This window comes from Muscardinus avellanarius (assembly GCF_963383645.1).
Source record: "Muscardinus avellanarius genome assembly, chromosome: 6".
NCBI classification, from domain to species: Eukaryota; Metazoa; Chordata; class Mammalia; order Rodentia; family Gliridae; genus Muscardinus; species Muscardinus avellanarius.
In genome coordinates, this window is record NC_137791.1 from 14,228,697 (window position 1) to 14,252,903 (window position 24,207).

The 24,207-nt window shown below is 39.7% G+C and overlaps 1 protein-coding gene across 1 annotated transcript in view; it reads right to left on the reverse strand.

Annotated features, from left to right (window-relative positions):
• RNF150 (ring finger protein 150) overlaps window positions 1-24,207 on the reverse strand; it is a gene marked incomplete at both ends in the record, with an annotated part of 239,918 nt that overhangs the window by 55,979 nt on the left and 159,732 nt on the right. Inside the window, 2 exons of the mRNA XM_080697372.1 lie at window positions 17,967-18,049; window positions 19,386-19,457. Of these exons, the coding sequence (XP_080553498.1) occupies window positions 17,967-18,049; window positions 19,386-19,457 (155 nt within the window). The remainder of the gene's footprint in view (window positions 1-17,966; window positions 18,050-19,385; window positions 19,458-24,207) is intronic.

Genomic DNA, 24,207 nt, shown 5'->3' on the forward strand with positions numbered 1-24,207 from the left:
AAAAATAGGTCTGGGAGTGTAGCCCAGAGGTAGAAGGGGCTTCCAGGAACCCCAGTGCCACAAGAAAAAAAAGAGAACTAGGAGTAAAAATGAAACGTGCTGAAAAAAACATAGTGTAGACATGCTTATTATTAAAAAACATTCATTTAGTTTTAACACCCTATTTCTTGCGCCAGTCATCAAATATTCAAGCTACATCCTCATAATTTGAACATTTCTCCCCTTCTAAATGGAAACAGAATAAATGTCACTGAAGAAATAAAGGATTATGGCAAGAATGTGGAGTTCAGTGCAATCCACCAGCAGTTTGGTGAACACCTCTAAGACACGAGTGGCACCCATCCGTGTCTGGCCATTCACAGTAGCGCTCCATACCTTGCCAGATTTGAACAAAAGCTGCATGAGAAAGGATGTACACAATATGCTCTCTCTTAGCAATCCTAAACAACCAAAAATATAAGAGGGGTGACCTATTCTCTTTCCTATTCACCAAAGAAAAGCACTTCAGAAAGAGCTCTGCAAATATATGACCAGAGGATGCAGACAGCTGCTGGATGACATCAGACAGTAACCGGCAGTAGCTTCCCATGCTCTCTAGCGGCGATGACAAACCACACACAACTGTTTTCCCCATCTACCGACTCTTCTTCTCTGTTGTCCCTTCACTGTATGTGTGAGTCTCTCCCCGGTTAAATGACATTTCTTTCCCTCCTGGAGAGGGAAAGGGGCTTCTTTGCCTTTTCAGTTGCACTCAGCTTCTTCCACCCACCATGCTACAGTTGAGATGAGGATTCTGTGCGCTTCGGCACGAGTGCAAGGTGTCTCATTCTCCTCTGTGAGAAACTTTTTAAGGAATACAAGTCACCCAGGTACCTAAGAATCCCATGGTCCCAGGCAACCCCAACTCTTTAAAGAGATACTCAGGGCTTCTATGGGTAGCAGAAATGTGTGTTCAGAGTGTCTGAGCCTTACATGTCAAGTTTTCAATGAAGTGAGATTTAAGTTTTACATGGATGAATGGTACTGACAGTATCTAGCACTTATTGTAGCCCTACTATGGTACAGGCATGTTACATACACAGTTGATTTGCAGGCATCCTTTGAAGACAAAGCTATTAGTCTCATTTTGTGGAAGACAAAACTGAAGCCAATTCGAGTTGATTATCTAAAAAGCTGGTAAGTGATAGAACTAAGACCCAAACCCAGTCCAACACTGGCCATGCAGTCCGTGCCTTTGACCCAGTTCTCTATTCCTTGTTCACCTTTCCCAGTGGTCATGAGTAAGAGAGGTAGCTGGAGGCATCACACTTTCATTCTTTTCCCATGCATATCTGTGGTCCAGCTTTAAGGGTTTAACCTCTCCAAGCCTTAGTTTCTTCATTTATAAGATGCAGATATTAACCGCACCTATCTGAGGCACTTAATATTGCACCTCCAATATGCCAACTCTCCCTCTCTTGGGCACATTGGAAAACGACAGGTTCTCCTGGTGGTAGTTATGGCCACAGACTGATTCTGGCCGGTGAACAGTAAAGAAAGTAATGGATTTTATGTCAGGACATGGTACTTAATTATGCCCTGTCAAGTAACAATGTTGAAAAACTGGCTGCTTTGTTAACCTAAGTGCAGTGAGCAGACTTCGGATATGGAATGGACACAGAGCATTAGTAAAAAAAAAAAAAAAAAAAATCCTTGTTGTGTTAAGCCACTGACAGTTAGGGTTTTTGTTACTGCAGCAAAGCCTGTACTATTCTGATTAGTCAAATAGCATATGGGGTGGTTCTCAGGAGGAAACAAGTATGCAGAGTGAATATCAGGTATGTGTTCAGTGGATTAGAGTGATGTTCATATTTAAGTAATATGGGGGGCATGGCATGCAAGGTGAAAGGTCATGGCATGCAAGGTGAAAGGTCATTATGGATATAAGTAAAACTGCCATGAACTTCACTGAGGAAATCAGGAAGATATGGGATATTGTAAGGCTTTTTGTACAGCCTTAAGAATGGAAAGAATTTTGAGGTGTGGCAATAGGAGGAAAGAAAGCCAAGAAGAGAAAATTTATTGAGATTTAAGGCAAAGAGGCATGATGTATATGGGAAACTCAGGTAGGTTGATATGTAAACCATTTTATGCATGAGAGCATAGAATAAAGTTGGAAAAGATGGGCCTGTGCCAGCATTCTGAGGTGATCTGAATGGAGTGAGTAGAATGATCATGGACCTCATCCCTGTGATGAGGGTCTTTCTGTCACCACATGAGTTTCTTCTCTGTGAATTTATATATCTGTGTCTCCAGCACAGAAAGTCCTTGTGATGGTGAAGATGCAGGCACCGCTTGGGTACTTGGTGTGGATCAAGCCAGGTAAGTGGACACCTGGTCCTTCCTAGCCTAGACTCCCTCCACTGGCCTGACACTGCATGTGGGCAGAATCCTGGTACTGGGCCTGGGCTTGATGGGAAACAGAACAATTATGGGAAATTACATACCCCAACTTCCCTATTTGGATTATGTAAATAAACTTTAAAAGAAAAGAAAGGAGAACCAACGCACTGGTATGTAGAACCAGTACTAACTGTATTTTGGCCTAAATATAATTATTTTGTTGTGACAAGCTATTCTGATGGCAATTTAATATAATAGAGGGGAAAAAGAAAGAAGTGAAAGGAGAGAGAGGGAGAAGAGGAGAATGGGGAGAGAGAAAAATATAATAAAGAAAATTGTACCTCATCTGTGATAAAGGCTGTTTGTTCTGTTTTCAGTCCTAAAGTAAGTTTGGGAAATAAAATCCAGATAAAGTACAGAGAAAGTAAGCTTTTTAAAGCTGGGCCAGATTTGATTTGGTTTTCTTGGGTTACTTAGACATTTGGCTTAGAGGGGGTTGGGGGTGTCTGAGACAGAGTTTTAGCCAAAACCATATCCCCAGAGAGCTGACTAGTTAGTGAACTCCCTCACAGAGGAGGAACAAGGATGGGAAAGGTGTCACTTCAATGGCCACTGGGAAAAGCACCCACCTGGAAGGCAGAAAGCCGGGCTGGGCTCTGGGCCCCGTGACCCCTGGGACATGGGCCTCTGAGCTAAGGTTTTCCTTTGGTAAAATCCAGCCACTATAATGGTGCATCCTCTTTCTATATTACAGGCTGTTGTGACATGCACATTAGACATTTTCTGGAAAAGTGCTTGGTAAATGGTGGAGAGACCCAGTGCTCTATTGTATGAGGCCTAAATAGTATAAAAGAAAAACAATAACAACCAAACTAAAAACAAAAAGCACCCCAAAACAAAAACAAAAAAACTGCAAAACGGACCCTCTTGCTACTGAACTTGATTTCTTTTTGAACTAAAGTGAAAGTCACTGATACTTTGGGAATGGAAGTTAACCTCGAATTGCAGGGCCCTCTTTGTCTAGCGTGTCTCGCTCCTTGGAGTTCTGGTAGAGGAAGGAACTGTACTAAGAACGACTTGATCCTGGTCTAATTATATCACTGAGCTGGGGCAGAAGAGAAGGTGGGCATCCTTTCTGTGTGTCTAGTTGATTAATATGACCAGAGATCAGGACATCTGAAGCCATATTTAACAAAGTCATTACAGTGCAAGGCTATTCTTTTCCTTTGTGTGCGTGCGTGTGTCTGTGCGTGCGCGTGTGCTACTGGGGATTGAACTCATGGGCACTCTACCTCTGAGCTATACTCCAATTTTTTTTTTTTTTTTGAAACAGGACCTTGCTAGGTTGCTGGGAGTCTTGTTATTGTTGCTGAGACTGGCCTCGAACTTGTGATCCTCCTGTCTCAGCATCCCAAGTTTTGGGATTACAGGCTTGTGCAATCATGCCCAGCAAAACTTCTTTCTTAATATGATGTTTGCTTTGTTGAAAGACAACAGAGAGTAACATATCAGACGTGACCGTCCAGCTCTGCCATCCTCTGTCATTTTTCTATCTTGTAATCTCTCAATTGAGTGATAGCTAATCACTGGCAGTTAATACAGGCAGGACATGTAAAAATCTGAGGTCATCAATAGAAAACACCATCAGCAGCCTTTGAACTTAAATATGTAATTTTGACTAGTCTATGAAGTAAATTATTGCTTTTAAATTCTATAGCATGGGTTCTTTGGTACTTAAAATTTTTTATTAGCTGGGCATGGTGGCACACACCTGTAATTCTGGTACTTGGGAGGCAGAGACAGGAGAATTGCAGGTTTGAGATGAGCCTCAGCCATTTAGTGAAACTCTCAACAAGCTAGTGAGACCCTGTTTGAAAATGAAAAATAAAAAGGGCTGGAGGTGTAGCCCAAAGGTAGAATGCACCTGGGTGTAATCCCTTGTAACCCCCCCCCTCAGTTTATTGTACAGTGTATTATATGCAGTAAAATGCACACATATCTTATTTATTTATTTACTTTTGGTATTGGGAATTGAACTCAGAGGTATTGTACCTCCAACCTATACCACTAGCCTTTTTAAAAACTTTTTGTTTTGAAACAGTCTCACTAGGTTGCTGAGAGTATTGCTAAGTTGCAGAGGCTGGCTTTGAGCCTGCGATCCTTCTGTCTCAGCCTCCCAAACACTGAGATTACAAGTGTGTATCACCATGCCTGGATGAATGCATGGATCTTAAGCCAGACTGACGGCTTCTTAGGTGTGAGCATGTTTGTGTACACAGCACCGAGATGAAGACGCACACCACTCTATCACCCCAGGAAGGACTTCCTTGCTCTTTACCAGTCTCTCCCTGCTCCTTCCCACACACCATTATTCTGATCTCTGTCATAGAGGTTACTTTTGCTTATTCTTTGGTTTCATATAAATGGAATCATAAAGCATGTATTCTTTATCTGTTGGCCTTTTTTTTTTTTGCTAAAAATTACTTATTTTTTCTCAGTTCATCTGGTTGAGAAAAAACAGCACTCTGAGGTACATTAATAGATTGTTTCCTTGTATTGCTGAGTAGTATTCCACTGAATGCACGTACCCCAATTTAGTTACAGGGTTTTCTGCACTTAGACCGTGGGATGCTCTCTTTCTGGTGATTAAGACTAAATGGGCTATGGGTGGTCCTATCCAAACCTTTCTGTGCACGCACGTATTTGTTTCTCTTGGTTATGTACATGACCATGGGCTAGCCACGTCATAGAGAAGTGTGTATTTAACACCACTAAAACTATCACACAAATTTCCACACTGGTTGTGATATTTTAAATTTCTATCGTACTAGAAGTTTTTTATTTGGCTGAGTATGTAAAATTACATTTCTGGAATGGATTTAAAATTTTTTCATACATAAGGGGTATTGAATGAGATAGGATAAATCAGCATAAATTTTAAGATATATATGAAGGATGGTGTTAAGTTGATTAGTTATTTCTTGACAAGGAAGTATCAAATTAAGGAGAAATAAATAAAAAAATCAAAAATGTGTGAATACTATTTTAATTCTATTAATCAAAAAGCATCATAAAAGCAAAATAAAAATTTAAGTGAGAAGCAAACATTATTTACCAAGAATAAGAAAAAAAAGTTAAAAGTGCTTAATAATTATATCACATTTTGTCAATTCTAGGCCATATTATCCCACCCCCTCTCCCATTTTAACATACCTGAAATTAGAAGACATCTTAGAACACTGACAATTTACATTAGATATAATGTTATATGAAGAACTTGTCATAGTTATCAGCAATATCCTAGAGAAATCAAAGTTATGGGAGTTAAAACCACTTTTATATTTGGCTATCAGAAGAGAAAGATGCTTTTTTTTTTGTGGGTCTGTGGATTGAACCCAGGGGCATTCTACCTCCAAGCTACACCCCCAGCCCTATGTTTTTTTGTTCTTTATTTTGAAACAGGGTCTCACTGAGTTGCAAAGGGCCTCGCTAAGTACCTGAGGCTGTCTGAACCTCGATCCTCCTGTCTCAGCTTCCCAAATGCTGGGATTACAAGTGTTTGCCATCATGCCCGGCTTGAGAAAGATGCTTTAAAAATATACCAAGACAAGGTTCTAGGGAGGCTAATGCATGCATGGCCCCATCCTGCTACTGAGGTGTGACTTTCCTGAGATCAAGTGGATAAAACTTCTCAAGGCCCCTCAATGTAAATTCTGACCCAGTGAATTCAGGAAAAGATCCATATATTCAGGGTTAAATTCAGGAAAAATATAAGCAACTAAGGTCCTCATCATATAATGATTAAAAACTGTAAACAAAGTAAATCCTCAATAGTTGGAGGGAAGTGAAATACATGATAATGATGGCCTATCATACAGCCACTGAATTAATTTAAAATAATATCTAAAGCTATAGGGAAATGTGCACTTTTTAGCGTAAAATGAGAGGTTAGAACAAAAAACTATAAAAATAGCTTCACTCTACTATGATAAAAATATATAAAATATTAATGCATATGCTTTATAAAAATTAAATATACCAATAATAGTTATCTGAGTAGTGCAATTATTTTAATTTCTTTATTCTTTTCTCTATTTTAAAAAATTTCCAAATTTAGCAACAGAACTTTGAAAATTATTTTTAAAAAGACCACATATGTAAATGAACAGTTATAAATAAGATGTCCCCAAATCTGATTTACATAACATGAGAATGAAAGAGTAAGCCAAGCTGGGCATGGTGGCGAATGCTTGTTATCCCAGTATATAGGAGGCTGGGACAGGAGGATCACAAATTTTAGGTCAGCAAATTAGTGAGACTCTGCAAATTAAGTGAGACTAGAGGTCTTCAGCAAATTAGTGAGACTCTGTTAAAAAAAAATAATATATATATATATATATGGCTGGGGGTGTAGGTAGAATACCCCTGAGTTCAATTCTTAGTACCAACCCCCCAAATAAAAGTAAATCAAATCTGATGAATATAGCTAATAATCATCATTCTTTTCATAAAAAGGAACTTGTTAGAAATCTTGCTAGTCAAGCACATGGCAGGGTAACATCAGGACAAGCCATTTCTGCTGGGCTAGAAAGCATTCCTTTGTTTTCTACTTCACGAGTTATAGGACTCAGGATCTGAATCCTGATCACATTACCGCATTTTATAACATTCTTGTACTTATAAAGATCTTGGCCTTTTTTTTATCCACACAGACGTTTAGTTCATTTGATTCTTTGTTTTTGAATGTAGTACTGGGGAATGAAACCAAGGGCAATCTACTTTCAAGGTACACCCCAGTTCTTTTTATTTTTTTGTTTAGAAACAGGGTTTCACTACATTGCTAAGAGCCTTGCTACATTGCTGAGGCTGGTCTCAAATCTGCCATCCTCTTGTCCCAGCCCCCCAAGTACTGGGATTACAGGTATGTCCCACCATGCCTAATTTCACTTGATTCAGATCTTAAAATCAGACTGATCCCTGGGTTGAAAAATCTTCAAGGGCTAGTTTCTATTTTTAGTGAATTCTGTAAAACTTGATTATGATTCTTTGACTTGTCAATTATTTAAATAGTGTTTGCTGGGCATGGTGGTGCAGGCCTATAATTCTAGTACTTGGGAGGCTGAGACAAGAGGATAAGAAGTTCACAGCCAGTCTCAACAATTTAGCAGGCTCTCTGCAACATAGTGAAATTCTGTTTCAAAATAAAGAATAGAATAGAGATAGGGTGTAGCTTGGAGGTAGAATGTCCCTGGATTCAATCTCTATTAGCGCAAAACCAACAAAAATCACATGCATCTTCACTCACGGCAGATGATACTTTTCCCTTTTGTATCACCTATCATGATCATGTCCTGCCTGGCAGGGTGCATTAATGAGGTTATTCTTTCCCTATAAGAGGGAAGTTCCATCCAGGCATGGTGGTGCACACCTGTAATCCCAGTACTTGGGAAGCTGAGATAGGAGGATCACATGTTCACCACCAGCCTCAGCTACTTGTAAGAGGCCCTCTGCAACTTAGTTTCAAAATAAAGAATACAATATAGGGCTGGGGATGGAGTTCAGAGGTAGAATGCCTCTGGGTTCAATCTCCAGTACCATAAAATAAGAGGAAGTTCATAACTGAGAATCAGAGTCCACATGGAGTGGAGGTAGGTAATAGACCTTGACAATTAATTTGGCCTTTGCTTTCTACTAAGAATCCAAGACATTAAAAGCAAGAGTTCTGAGTAGAATTATGGAGGTTATGGGCTGTCCAGGCACACTTGGTTGGAAAAGCCTCCAATGACCACGCGTTTGTGGTCTTCTCTGCCCTGTTAGTTCAATAAATCTTACTCGTTCGATTTTAGGACCGGTGAGCCTTTGGCAGGCAAGTAACACTTTGAGCCTCCGTATATATGCGTGTTCAGAAAGTTTTTACAGGTGGATCCTTCTAGTTGCCATGTACTTTAAATTAGCTGTCTGCTAGAGCTGCTTTTCTGAAGGGGAAAATGCCACCCATCCTCGGGTACAGGAATTAATGGACTATAGTATTTGAGAGGTCAGTTTATAAATAGACTCCTGTTAAAAATATGTGTCAATCGCATCACTGAAACAGGAGAGGAGCTGACTCTGACTGGTTTAGATGGGCAGGAACTATTTATGAGCATCTTGTCAGCGGTAGACACATGGAGTGGAGGTAGGTAATAGACCTTGACGGGGGAGGGGAGCTGAAAATAATAAAAGAAAAGACCATACTCTCTTCCTTGAATCTGTGGTTAAATTCGGTAATAATTTGTACATGATTTACCTTGGGCTCACACATTTCTGTATCTCTCTTAGAAGCCTTAAGGCATTGAAGTTCATTAATCCTTTTTTTTAGGTCTTTTATAATTAGAAAGCAACACGTTCTCACACACTAACTTGTTTTATTCTTCCACTAGTATTTTTGCATTTGGATAAAGTATGTTCCGTAGAAACGCCCACAATTAGCCAGATGTGGTGGTACGTGCTTGTAATCAATCCCAGTGCTTGGGAGGCTGAGACAGGAGGATCGCACAGGTTCAAAGCCAGCCTCAGCTACTTAGTGAGGCTCTCAGCAACTTAGTGAGACCCTGTTTCCAAATAAAATATAGAATAGGTCTGGAAGTATAGCCTGGAGGTAGAAGGCCCCTGGGTTTTATTATTCCTGGTTTTTCTCTCTCTCCCTCTCTCTCTCTCTCTCTCTCTCTCTCTCTCTCTCTCTCTCTCTCTCTCTCTCACACACACACACACACACACAAACACACACAATGCCCACAATTCTCTTTTATAGTGCTGTGATTTTTTTAAAAAACTGAATACTATTTACTATTCTGCCACATGCAAGTAAGCAGCTGCTATAACCAACTTCCACAGATCCTTTCTGATTCCCCAAAATAAATCAAATTATACAGCAAAGAGGAAATCTCACTAAGGCCTAGATGAATAAAGATAAAACAAAATTTAAAAAGGAAGCTATAGAAACTAGAACACCAAATTTAGGTGTTCAGCAGCCTTTAAAAAAATTCCTTTCCTAAGTCTCTAGACCTATTCATCTTAGGTGCTATGTGACTCAGCCACAACAATGCCATTAGAAATTTCTTCCAAAGTTGGAGCATCTTTTCCCCAGTGTACACGTACAGGCCTCGTTTGTCCCTTCACAATTACTTCTTATTCCACTTTATCAGGAACCATTTGTTCTACTTTTGACTTTTACCCTGGTATATCAATGTGCTTACATCTCTGTGTCATCTTTTAGGACTAATACTGTTTATATTTTTGTGTGTGTGTGGTTCTGGGGAATGGAATCCAGGGGCATTCTACCCCTGAGCTACACTCCCAGCCCTATCATTTTTTATTCTTTATTTTGAAACAGGGTCTCACTGAGTTGCAAAGGGCCTCACTAAGTAGCTGAGGCTGTCCTCGAACTGCGATCCTCCTGTCTCAGCCTCCTGAATGCTGTGATTACAAGCGTGCGCCACCACGCCCACTTGTTGGTCGTATTTTGATGACTATCAACATGCGGCCTTACATTTCAACTTAAAAAAATGTATGATATATTCTAGGCCCCAAGTTTAAAGAGAACTTTTGAACCAATACAGAAATGTAGTCACATTCTTGAACAAGAAGAGAAAGAGTAACATAGTATTAACACATAGTACCACACAATTATCTATCCAGAACAGGCTCTGCCTACATGACCAAGTTGTGGGACATGGGTTTTTTTTTTGGAGGGGAGGTGTTAGAAAACGCTCTGGAGAAAGACTTAAGATAAACCTAAGCTGATCATATGTTTCTGTTGTGGTGGTTTGTTTGTATTGTTTGTGATACAGAAAATCATTTTAGTGCTTGGGATCTCTATGTGCTATGAATTTTGAGTGTTAATATGGAAACTGCTGAATTTTTTTCCATTTAAAATCTAAATGCAAGGACATGACCACGTTTTAAATGCAAATAAATACAGATTAGGCTATTAGTCACCAACTTGAGAAAGAGATATATCTATTCTTTGCTGCTGGTTCCTCCTGAGCCTCTCTGGAATAGGTCCATCTTGCTACAACACAGAACAGATACACAAACTGAGGCCCCCAGTGTTTCTTACCAGGACTTTGCAGCAGACCTGTTTTTGTTTTGTTTTGTTGGTACTGGGGATTGAACACAGAGGCATTCTACCTCTGAGCTACACCCCAGCCAATTTCATTTTCTCTTTTGAAACAGAGTCTCAGTAAGTTGCAGAGGGCCTCTCTAAATTCCCGAAGCTGGTCTTGAACCTGTGATCCTCTTTTCTTAGCCTCCCAAGTACCGGGATTACAGGCATGAGTCAGCACGCCTGGCTCTACCTGGACTTTTGATTCTAGGCACATTCCCTTGATCCCCATCTCACACTGTTACTAGTGGGCTGGGTATGAATCACACACCAAACCTCTCAGGCAGTCCCCAGCATGCATCCACAATCGAGGCCCTTCAGCTGGGCATCCTGTCTGCCTCCTGTCCACCTCACCCCTGACACAGCATGGCACTCTGACACCTCTATGTCACTATATTATTATCTTTGCTTGGTGTAGTCTTCTTAGCTTTGACTGACTAGAAAACTCTGTCAGTACAACTCTATAGACTATGATTAGTCAATTAGAATCATAGCCTCAGAAAAGAGGAAATATTCCCAAATGAGAACTAAGGTTTATGCACGAAGCTATTTATCACAACTTATTGATTATCGAGAAACAAAAGGCAGGTGTGGGGAACATTTGAAATGTTCATTGATAGTCAGGTCAATAATTTATGGCAGATGGGTGTTATGGTTTGGATTTAACTGCTCCCCTAAGGCCCTCTTGGTGCAGGTGTGGTCCTCAGCTTGGCACTGTTAGGAGGTGGTGAAGACTTAGGCCATTGGGGTGTGGACCTGGAGGGGTTAATGGGACCTCGGCCTTTTCCTCTTCCTCTTTTGCAACCTGGTCATGAGGTGGGCGGTTTTCCCATGTGCCGCCACCATGGCGTGCTGCCTGCCTCTCTACCGATCCAAAAGCACGGAGTCAACCGACCTTGGTTTGAAACCTCCAAAGCCATGAGACAAAATAAACCTTTTCTCTTTATAAGTTGATCATCTCAGCTATTTGTTACAGCAACAGAAAGCTGACTAACCCAATGAGACATGATTATGTGCATTTATTGAAGACATGGAAAGTATTCCAGAAAGAACCTAGAACATGAAAATATCGAAGAATATGCTGGAAAAGAAAAAAGAAAAAAAATAAACAAAAACACAAAGAAGAGTCATAGATAAGGCTAAAAATACTTTTAGGCCATGGAGGGGTCAAAAATTTGGTTCTTATATGTTTATCAATAAGCATAGAAAAAATATGGGCAGTATCATAATTTAGTACCTACAAAATAAGAAAATTCCCCTTATTTGATAAAAATAGGCATTCTACAGGGAAATTTTTCTTGTGGGTCTCTATGATGGTTAGTGTGTAAGATCCTAACAAGGAACAGAATGTAAGTTTCCCAAAATGCTTTTTACAGTGATCTCTGACTTAAGCTGTGACAACTGCTTTTAGTAGCCAACTATAACTGGGTCCTGATTCCAAACTGCAGTTCCATAATTGACATTTTCTGGTCAGCGAAAGTCAAACCTAAATTAAATGCGCGCACACACACACACACACACACTCACACACAAACAGAACACATTCTAAACTAGAGACTAGAGGATTTATGGGGAATTATTGTCCAGTAGATTCAAAGTTTGCATTTGGAAAGATGAAAATTTATGTTGGTAAGGGATCACAGTGTGTGACTCGACTTAATGATACTGGATCACACACTTCACAAAGGTAAATTTTTTTTTTAAATTTTGGTGGTACTGGGGTTCCTAGAAGCCCTTCTACCTCCGGGCTATACTCCCAGACCTATTTTATATTTTTGAAACAGGGTCCCTTACGCCAGTGTGGCTGGCTTCAAACCTGCGCGATCCTCCTGTCTCCACCTCCCAAGCGTGGGGGATTACAAGCGTGCGCCACCAGGCCCGGCCTTCACAAAGGTAAGTTTTATGTTATATATGGTTTCCGAACAAATCCAGAAACCAAGTCCAGAATTATCTGATCTAATAAATAATCTTTCTCAGGCACAACTAACCTCTCATTGTCAAGAGCAGGGAGCCCAACCAACCTGGTCCTGTAGAGCTGCTAAGATCTCAGGCAGGCGCTGCTGCTCCTCTACGTACTACAATCATTTTATTCCAGTGTTTAGATATAAATAGCAGGTGCACACTTTTTGATGAGAATGATTTCAGGATCCTGTTAGTTGTTTACTTTATTCAACCAACTCCCCCTGCTCCTCTTCAATGTCTAGGCAGCATTGGCAACCCTGTTTTTTTTTTGTGTTTTTTTTTTTTTTTTTTACAAGTATCCTCTAGGAAACACTATTTACAAAATGAAACTACAGGAAGTAAATTGTGTGCAAGAAGAAAATTGGGGTGCATCTACCAAAAATAATAACTTCAGTCTTAGGGGATTTACTTGTAATTCAACGCTGATAATAACAATCCAAAAGGCCACATAAGAGAATGGTAGCATTAATCTATGAGAAACAGTATCTCTGTTTTCCAAAGCAGGGTGAAATGGTTAAATGTGAACAGCTCCTCAGTGGGTGGTTAACCCATTAAATCCCAAGTTTTCCATTGTGCAAATATTCAGAGAAAACAACACAGGTACATTAAAATAGGTTGGAAATCATAAACAAGACCTTATATATTTTTTTATATTGTTTGCACACATGCATATATTTTCCATCACTCTAACTCATTCACCCATGGCTCTTCTCAAAAAAGTAGGATTCTAAAAACATAATATTAGCCGGGCGTGGTGGTGCATGCTTGTAATCCCCACCCTTGGGAGGCAGAGACAGGAGGATTGCACAGCTTCAAAGCCAGCTGCGCGCGCTGGCTTAGGAGACCCTGTTTCCAAATTAAAAAATGTAAAAATAGGTCTGGGAGTGAAGCCCAGAGGTAGAAGGGCTTCCTGGAACCCCAGTACCACCAAAAATAAAAAATAAAAAAATGAAAAAACATAATATTAATTTAAAAAGTTACCATAAATGATATAGTTGTTGCTCAGTTTAAGTTTTTGTGGGTTTCACATCTATAATAATGAGACTTAGCTAATTAAGAAGGAAGCCCAAGGGGCCAGGATGCATTCCTATTTTACCTCCGTGGGAAGTTCTGGCCAGGCTATGACAAGATGTTCAAGGGAGGGCTCTACACAGGCACCAGTATTCCAGGGTTTGGGGTTGCTTTATGAGAAGAAGAGCTTGTTCAGCTTCTGGCTATAGCCTCAGAGTCCAAAAGAAAGTTAAAACAAGCCACAGATAATCTAGTATGATTTCTAGCAAATTCTTACAGCGATAAATGAAAAGAACTGGACATGCAATAATATTGACAATAATATCTCAAATATGCAAAAAGAGGCATAAGAAAGAAAAGGAAGGAAATATATAAAAGTGTCAGCAGTAGTTACCTGCATGAGGGAATTAGGAAGATACTTAAATATTTCATTTATTTTATGAATTTTCTATAACAAGGACATAAAAGACAAATGAAACCATTGCTTAAAAATAGGAAGACAGTAATTTTTTGTGGGGTCTTGTTTAATGTCCTTGTGCTGGGTGTGATTTGCACCAAATGTACATACATTTATTTGGTTATTATAGTTGCACACGTCACTCTGCATGCTGAGTACTTATTGAAATTCCCATCTCTCCCACTTTCTTATTTCCTTAATGCATGATTGGACCATTTATCTTTTCATCCTTAATAATTCCCTCCACTCCTGTCGCACAGTTGCCATAACACATTTGATTTTCTGAAGAAATCATTTAATAACTAAAACCAAGGGTCTGCTTTTGACTCGGGAACCTTTCATTTTTTCCTCAGCTGTGAAGGAAACTTTTCCAAACCATAGGAAAAGACACTAGTAGAAATGGTCTCAAAAATTCATGCTGATGTTATAGTAATAGAGATATGAAGGAATCTTAGAAGCACACAGGGAAGAGATGTGTATATTGCTTTGCTTTTAAAAAGTGGCAAATGTGGACTTTTGGCCTGCCCAAGGAATTCCTATTCTTTCTGGAACGCTATAGGGTTGAAGTTGGATGGTTAAATAGAAATGATCACTGAAGAATGGTAGGGACACCCTGGGACAAAAAAGGGAAGAATCAGAGTCCAACTTATTCTCCGCACGACAGAGGACAATAAAGTATCCATAAAATGTAAACCTAAAATGCCTTTTATTGCTACAACATAATCACACATACTAACCCAAGTCACAAAAGCAGCCCTAACATACAACATAATGCATATGTTGGCATATGCATGATGTAGAAAAAAAGTTTTTGGAAACACGCCTTAGTGGTGTGTTAGGAGCAGATCTAAAGCGCAAAAGTTAGGCCCGTGTGACGCTAACGCTAACGCTGTACAGGACTGTTCCTCATAGTGTGTGCACGCGTGCAGGTCTGTGCCAGGAGAAGAAAGAACGAGGGGAAAGAAATAGTGGGTGTGAATGTGCATGCCTTAACTTTAATATCCACCATGGCTACAAACCAGACGGGGAAGCTATTTACTAATACATCGTAATGTGTGCGGGGGTTTCAGAAAGACACACACAATCAAAAGAGTCTGAAAAAAATCCTGCTACACGTGCACACCTGGGTGATTTGGAAAGATGTTAAGTGGTAACAGTAAAGAAGAGAGGAGCCCAGTGTATCAGGGGTTATGAATATATAGAAGAAAGTACGAGAGAAGGGACATATTACACTGGGGCATTTTTTAAAACAGTTTTTTGCTCCAAGAAAATGCAAAGAATTCTGTGGATGAGTCAGCCTGGAAATAATAGGAAAGAGAGCCTGTGATTGTTCATGGGAGTTAAAGGTTTAATAATACCCCAGAGGAAATTATCTAGCAAAAGCAAATGCCTCTGCATTTGTTTGATAACATCCATTAGTGCAAACCATCTGGCAGAAGCCAGCAACAGGCATAAAAAATATCCCGATTTTAAAATTAGCATGAAAAAAATGTCTGAGCTATTTAAAGAGTACACATGTGTGACTAGAAGATCGAACAGTAATTACTATAACCTGCATTTGGTAATGCTCGGTGTACTTTAATATTTAAAGCAGGATACACAATAGGAAATGGAGTGGACGAACAGTAAGGCGCTTGAAGCCAAAACGAATGAGCTGAGAACCAAATAATCATGTTAAAAATACAAAGGGAGGAGCCTGAAGCCAAACTGAACTAGGGTAGGTGTCTAGGGTAAGTGCTGGTGTCAATAAAAGTTCCTTTTCTGGTGGTAAATACTAAATACTACTTTTTCTTGGTTAATATTTCCATAAAATTATACTATAAAAGGAGGTCTGGAATAATATAAAAATCTAAATACCACTGAAGCAATGCAATTTTAATAATCAGAGATGGAAATCAGTCAACTCTTCCAAAGCAGGACATAGTAAATTAAATTGTGGTTCAACTATGTCTTGGCTATTACATAGCCTCTGGCAATGGCAGGTAGTAACGTAAGATTTATTCATGACAGAGTTTTAAAAGGATAAATTATTTTATACTGTATGAATAGACAGCTAAAGTAATGTTACAAGTGTGTGTGTGTGTATATATATATATATATATATATATATATATATATATGTAATGATTTTAGCATGGATTTTCTTAATTACATTTGTAAAGTTCTTTGGATTCTCAGAAAAAAAATCAGCTATTTAATTGGTTTTGTATTTTTTTTAATTAGTAGTGTCCTCATAAGGCTCTAAACCATATCCTAGTAGAAAAGTAAAGAAAAATGCTTGCCTGGCTTATAACTATGAGGCATCACAAAACCCTCAATAAAATACTGCAGAGGCAAAAGATGCTAGCAAGTGGCTTCACAGAGTTTACTGACTACTGTTCTTTGCCAGAGTTTCTGGAAGTCATGAAGTAAACACGTAGTTGAAGGTATAGAAAGAATTTCCATAGAGTACATGGATATGGCGGAATCTACCAAGTTTCCATGTGTCCTGATTTATGATTGTGTCCTCAAGACACTTAGGCATCTATAAACTAGGGAAAAGTGAGTGGTACTTTGAGGCTTTGGATGGGGTCTCCCGGGCATCCTTCTCACGGCCCATTTTCTTAGTGCTCAGTTTCCCTAAGAGCATTTCCATAAAGATCCAGTCCCCTTGGGGATTTCAGCATCTATTTGAGTATCCAGTTTTACTTTTTTTTCCTGCCACTTTGTCCTTTTGAGACTGTGAAACAATTTCTAAGGGCATATTTTCCTTCCCTTTGTATTTATTTATTTATTTATTTTTTGTGGTACTGGGGTTCCTGGAAGCCCTGCTACCTCCGGGCTACACTCCCAGACCTATTTTTACATTTTTATTTGGAAACAGGGTCTCCTAAGCTAGCACGGCTGGCTTCGAACCTGCGCGATCCTCCTGTCTCTGCCTCCCAGGCGCGGGGATTACAAGCGTGCGCCACCACACCAGGCTTCCCTTTGTATTTCTAATGAATAGCACTAAAAATCTTCATTGGTTTGTTTCAAGTGGATTTTTTTAGTAGCTCTGTGGTACATTTTTCTTCATTATTTACCTTTAAACTCACTAAGCTTTCAAACCAGTCTTTCTAAGCAAAGAACCTTTCAGCAAGGCAGGATTTCATTTTTATTTTTAGGAATCTTGCATAGATACAAAAGTACTAAAGAGGATTTTCAATTAAGGAAGGTGGCTTTTTGTGAAACTTTAAAGTCCTTGACTTAATGAAAGTACTTAATTTTATTGAATTTTAACAATTTAAAAAGAATCCTGACACCTTAAGAGTGAATTTCAATTAGGGAGAGGAATCAGGGTGACATGACAATCTCTGGGGAATTATCCCAGCTGCTAACATCCTCCTCCAAATTTTAGGATTTAGGGGGAATTTAACTGCCATGATCTCTTTCTGTTAGTAAAAAATTAAGGAAAATGGAATGTACATTTGGTTTTCTACTTCCTGACCATATACTGATTGCCGAGCCCCTTACGACTGTTCACAGCATATGTCCAAAAGCTTATTGTTTAAGGAACACAGCACTGGTCAGAGCCAGAGTGGGTTCTGAGCCTCACAGAGGTGTTGTTTTTAAGATGACTTGTACCTGGATCCGCATCACCACGCTATCAGAGGGGCTGGTTCACAGAGGTACGAAAAGCTTATTGTTTAAGGAACACAGCACTGGTCAGAGCCAGAGTGGGTTCTGAGCCTCACAGAGGTGTTGTTTTTAAGATGACTTGTACCTGGATCCGCATCACCACGCTATCAGAGGGGCTGGTTCACAGAGGTACGCTTCCCGTGATGGGAAGCAGATCCGAAAATACTAATTCCACAAAGCAAAGTGTTTTCAGGGACTAAAGCCATGGGAAAAGAAGGCACGCTATGCTGGCTTGCAGTGTGGACACAGAACTCAGGGGCTCGCTGACTGGGGGCTGGACCAGCAGGTCTGAGCTGCCATCCAGCAGCACCCGCCCCACACCGGCCCGGCAGAAGCAGGCAGCCCGGGACTCACCGGCAGGGCAGGATCCTGACCACGTCGTTGGGCTTGTAGCCTTCAATACAAACTGCACAGTTGTCAAAGTCTGACTCTGTTTCCTGCAAAAGAAGTAGCCCAAATAAGTCTACTGTCTTAGCCTCAGTTCTTGAATAAATACCCAAATAACCCAAAGAGAGCTGGCCCGGAGCAGGCCTTTCAACAGTGTCGTACCAGTTTTCTAAATCAATAATTTATTGGCTCTTGGCTTAGTTCCCACTCTTTCCAACCTCCCCTTTTTGTTTCTCCTCGGTTCCGTTGCAAGTGCTTTTGTGAGAAAACCCATTTTCTCTTGCGCTGTTAGTAATAATGCTATAAATTACAATTAGAGATGACAGATCAGACTCTTGGGGATGAGAAATAATATTTGTGGAAAACTATCTGAATGATATTTAATCCACCGATTCCTCTGGAACCTAATATGTAAAATAATATGTAAATAAAACCCCCCAAAATAGTTTTAATTTTTTCAAGTACAAACATCTCTTTTAATACCTCACGATTTATTATGTAATAATTCATGCATTTTTAAATTTTTCTCTGAGAGGAGAAAAAAGTGATAGTCAAAATGGACTTTAAATTTAGTAATGGTTCTAAAGAAATTTTATCTTTTTGAGAGCAAAAGCCTGTTTGAAATATAGTTGAAAAGTAGTGGTACGTAATTTGTTAAAAAAAAACACAATTATTATACAGTGCCCCCAAGAAGTCTTCCAAACCCACATACTATCTAGTGATCCACTGCTACAAATGTTCCCTGGGAGGTTAACAGTCACCTTCAAAGACCTGCAAGGCCTGGACCGCCCTCCTTATGATGGCTTTTGGCTTCATTCCATCATTTTATAGTGAAGGAGACAGTTGTAATGACTGTGGGTCCTAGACACTACATTTCAGGAAGACTGAACAGACTTCCTGCATTTAACCTGCATCTATAACCCAGTATTCCTTGCAAGAATTTCTGGAAAATCTTTTTCAGGGTCGTAAAACTAGGAATAACGGCTTTGTTTTTATCACGTGGGATACGAATTACATATTGTTTTGAATGCTAAATTTTGTTTCCTCTTTTGCACTGGCTGCTAGAAAGCCCCCATTTAACTTTGAGATCCATTTCTATTACCTGCAATACTTTTGTGTACTAATCTCATCTGGGCTTCAACTATTTTCTTGCTTGCTGACATTTCAATTGTCCATGTTCTGTAGCTAGTGATTATTTTTTGCCCGATGGTATGCACTTTTAAAACTGCTTTAAATAATAATTAAAAAAGCATCACTATCAGATGCTTTGAGTATGCATCTGAGCATGTATTTCCCTTTCTTATCCTTCCTTCTCTTCTGCCCCGGCTGTCAGGAAAGACAACTCCTTTGATGAGCTCCCCACCAGACATGCACACAGGCCGTTACCTTGTCCCCTTTCTTGATGGTCCTGACTTGGAGCTTGCTGATGGCTTTCTTTGCTGCATCTCCCAGTCGGCGCTGCAAACACCAAAAGTTGCTTATTAGTAATAGGGATGTGTAAATTTTTGTGTGTGTGTGGTACTGGGGATGAAACCCAAGGGGCATTCTGCCTTTGAGCTATACTCCTAACCCCATTTTTTATTCTTTATTTTGGAACAGGGTCTCACTGAGTTGCAGAGGGCCTCACTAAGTAGCCAAGGCTGTCTGCCAATCATGATCCTCCTGTCTCAGCCTCCCGAATGCTGCTGGGATTACAAGTGCGTGCCACCACGCCCGGCCCAATGTATAATTCTTGACTTCATTTCTGATGGCATTTCTTTTATTTATTTATTTATTTTTGGTACTGGGGATGAAACTGAGGGACATTCTACCTCTGAGCAACACCCTCAGCTCTATTTTTTTATTCTTTATTTTGAAACAGGGTCTCACTGAGTTGCAAAGGGCCTAGGTATCTGAGGCTGTCCATGAACCGCGATCCTCCTGTCTCAGCCTCCCGAATGCTGGGATTACAAATGTGCGTCACCAAGCCCAGCTTCTGATGGCATTTAATAAGCCAGGGAAGCTGCCTCGGAGTCATGCACACAGGGCATAAATGTTAGCGGTGATGGGGCAGGGACATCTGAGCAAAGGGGCTCTGCTCGTCCAGGTCTACAAAAGAGCAGTGACAAAGAGAGCCCTTTACAGCCCTTGGCTGGAAAGTGGCAGATGACAGCTGGCAGAGAAAGATTCTGAATTAGAGTGCCTTTAGTGCAGATTACTGATATCTGCACAGACTGGCCAAGAAATAAAAAAGGTGTTCACTAATTTTCCACTTAATAGCTGCTCAATTTATAACAAGGAGACAGACAATCTGGGATAGATGAAATAACCCTCATCTCCTCTTTTTGTTTCTGTTTTTTCACAAACACAGCTTATGCTCACATGTTCCTTTTAACTCATGTAGATCTAACCGAGATCTCTCCTACTACATCATATTTTAAAATGCCAATTCACCTCCACTTCATAGGCATGTGGGTTTGCATATACAAAAATACACACACCATCGTGCTAAGGCTAGCAAAGGATTACAGAGCAAACGCTTGGGGAACCGCTATCCTCCATACCAAGAAAGAAAGTATTCTTTATTTAAACATATATTTTTATCGGTGTGTTAGATTCTCACCTCGTAATGTAAATCAGTTGATAGTGACACATGTACTCAGAGCCTGGTGGGCTTCCCCACGCCTCCTCCCCAGCCCCCTTCCCCGGCCCCCTCCCTCCCCCTCCCTATACAGGCTATTGCGACTGACATTTCTCTTCTCACACATGTACATAAAGCCGAGAATATTCTGCCCAATTTTAAATAGTGAAAATTACCATCCTCGTAGGCCATAATTTAATAGGAGGGCAATGAGAAAGAGTGGGAGAGGCAAAGAATTAGTGTTTAATTTTTTTCAAGAAGAATATACCCTCATTAGTGTGCTTGGGAGTTTTCTCCGTGTTTGATTTCCATTCTAGGTGTGTGTACGTTTGGTTTGTAACAGATGTGTAGTTGCAGCAGTGAAATGTATTTGAAGCATTAAAATGAAGAAGGTAAATATTCAAGCAGACTAATTGCTTGATTTTATTAATTTTGTTTCATTTAGAAAAAGTACTCAAACTTCTCTATTTTTTTTAAAGAAATTTAATAATTTTATTCCTTTTGCAGTGCTGAGGATTGAACTCAGGGCCTTGCAGGTGCCCTAGCACTGAGCTACACCTCAGGCCCTTTCTTTTCTTAAAAAAAGTAGGCATGTACTAGTGAATATCCTTGGGACCTTGCTAAAAATTTACGTGTAATATCACCTTTACCTTTACTAAAACCCTAAGAGAAAAATACTACTTTTAGAAAGAAGTGAGACTTAGAGCGCTTTGGTAAATTGTCCAATAAGAGAGTCAGCGGAAGTTTAGTCACAATCCAATTAAATTGTCGGACTTTAATGTCACAGCTATCTACTACTCTTACCTTTATTTGTTAGACAAGCATCTAATCAATTCACTGACCAGCCAACCAACCAGGTAGCCAACCATCCAGTCAACTACCCAACCACCCCACATCTGGCTGTCCAGCAAACCAGTCATCCAGACAGTCAAACAATTAACCAACCAACCCATCAGCTAACCAATCAATCTACTAAGTATTTATCCTGTGACGATTTCCCTAGCACACAGCAGTTTAAGTAATAAAGTAGGAAGGGAGACATTCTCCTTCTTCATTCATATTTCTCTTTGATATTTCATCCTTGGTTTCTACAATAATACTGGCATTTTTAACAGAAGGGCAAATTTTAGCTAACTCCTAAAGGAGATCTATATGTATTTGAGATTGATGCAAAGTCCATGAGTAGCAAGGCCTGATGGCACCTGCCTATAATCCAGGTATTTGGGAGGCTGAGATAGGAGGGTTGTAGTTTTGCGGCTAGCCTCAGCAACTTAGGCCCTCCATAGTGAGACCCTGTCTCAGGGGTAGAATGCCCCTGGGTTCAATCTCCAGTACGCACCTACACATACACACATGAACATGAGTCCATAGCAAGTAAAGATAGCAGGAAAAATTAGAAGGAATCTATAATGATAACTGTGAAGGGTTAGAAGGAAAGATTAGAACTGAGGATACACTATACCAGGATGACCTTTCCTCTACTTGTCTTCTAGTTATTACTTGGTTACCCTTAGGTCTTAACTTAATGCACTCTTCTGGGAGCCCTTCTTAGATATCTCTAAGCAAGACCCTCTCTCCTGACCCCTCTTGATCACTTTAGACCTCTGCTTTATTGGCACCGTCATAGTGGATACTTGACATTTGTTTTTATGATCAATCTCTGTTATACTTCCTGCAAGTAAGCTCCACGGTGTGGGCTTATGTTTATTTTTGCTTCCTGTTGGCTCCCCAGGGCATAGACTAGAACAGCCTCTAATAACTGGCGCTCACTTATTTAACACATATTTTTCATCACTTACTGTGTGCCAAGCACAGCTTTGCATTTCAGAATAACAGTAGGAAAAAAAGACACAGCAATTCCTGTCCTCTGTTCCTCTGTTGCTTATAATCTAGGAGAAATCCCATAAAAGATGTGGGAATAAAATAGTAAGCCAATAGATTTATTTTTAAGAATGAAAAAGAACTTGAGTTTAGCTGGTTAATGTGAAAACTTATAGAGAAAGTATAGTGATATATGTCATAAGGTAAGAAGAGCTGAATTTCTAGCCTTGGAAAAACCAGCCTGAAACATTTACTGATGAAGCTTCAATTCCATTCTTAACCAATAGCTACTATCTAGAGTCTGGGGCAAGAATAAAAGGCCACTACTTACTAGGAACAAATGCCCACAAACCTACACATTAAAAAACCTGGGTCCCAAATAAACAAATATCAATTGTTTTATGTCAAGAGCTCAGATATCTTTGTAGTTATTTTTAATTGGTATTATATAATATTTATAACCCATTTAGTTACTTAAATTGTTTTTATTTTCAAAGACCGAGCAGAAAAAATTAAGTGGAAGGCAGTATGTTCAAACAACAGTCAGAGATTTTACTTAGTAAAGCCAAAATATTTTTAAGCAAATAAGCTAGAAATAATGTTTTCAAAAATTTGATTCATTTAAAATAATTCTTTAAAACACAAAATACGACTTCTTAAGTGTGAATGTACAGTTCAAAAACTAAAATAAACTTTGGCTATGCATTTAGCTTTACGTTTGGTTATATCTGAATAAAAACAGGATAGCTTTTAAAAACATTCCTTTTCGCCGGGCGTGGTGGCGCACGCTTGTAATCCCCGCGCTTGGGAGGCGGAGACAGGAGGATCGCGCAGGTTTGAAGCCAGCCGTGCTGGCATAAGAGACCCTGTTTCAAAAATATAAAATAGGTCTGGGAGTGTAGCCCAGAGGAAGGAGGGCTTCCAGAAACCCCAGTACCACCAAAAAAAAAAAAAAAAAAAAAAAATTCCTTTTCTCTCTTCCAGAGAGAAAGCCCTTTCCATGCCCTATAAAAAGAAAATACAAGCTGCCCTAATTTAAAAAAAATCAGAAATAAAATAACAAAATAGGCAAGTCCATTCAGGAAATTCAAAGCAAGTTGAAATTAATGTATCAGGGATTATGTCTAAAAGGAAAGTTAATGGTGAAGGAATTAAATTCTATTACCGGCACTTGTATGCCTGGGGTCTAGAGAGGTTTTAGTGAAGGAAAAATTCATTTAGGAGATGGGCTTTCCAAATTAGCAGAATTAAGACAGAGAGGCTTGAGTAAAAGAGAAAATAAAGTTCTCTCCAACAGCCAGTCCATGTGGTCTTTCTCCCCAGGAGCCCTGGAAATTCAAATGAGTCAAAAAGGTAGGAAGTCATGTTTTCCCCAATGGAAAACGGACTAACAGTATTCTTCTCCCTTTCCCTTTTGAAGTTCCTTGAGGCCCTTATTCCATATGGTATTAAAAGATAATACACGTATGGCTTTTTTTGAGGTGAAAAACAGAAGGAAAGGAATAGCATTTTCCGGTGGCTCACAAGGGCTATGAAAATCTCCCTGGCAGGGCCAGACATCTGGAGAACATGAAAAAACCAGCTTTTGAAAAAAAAAATATGATGATGATATGGCCAGGCTGCACTAGGTTTACTTTTCTCCTTCTTTTTCTTGTGAGTATTCTGGGAGAACAAAATATAGGAGAAAGCACCGTTAATCCATTTTCATGCGGTCACATTGTTAGTATTGTTAATTGTTTTGAAATGATATGAAAATCACATGAAGAA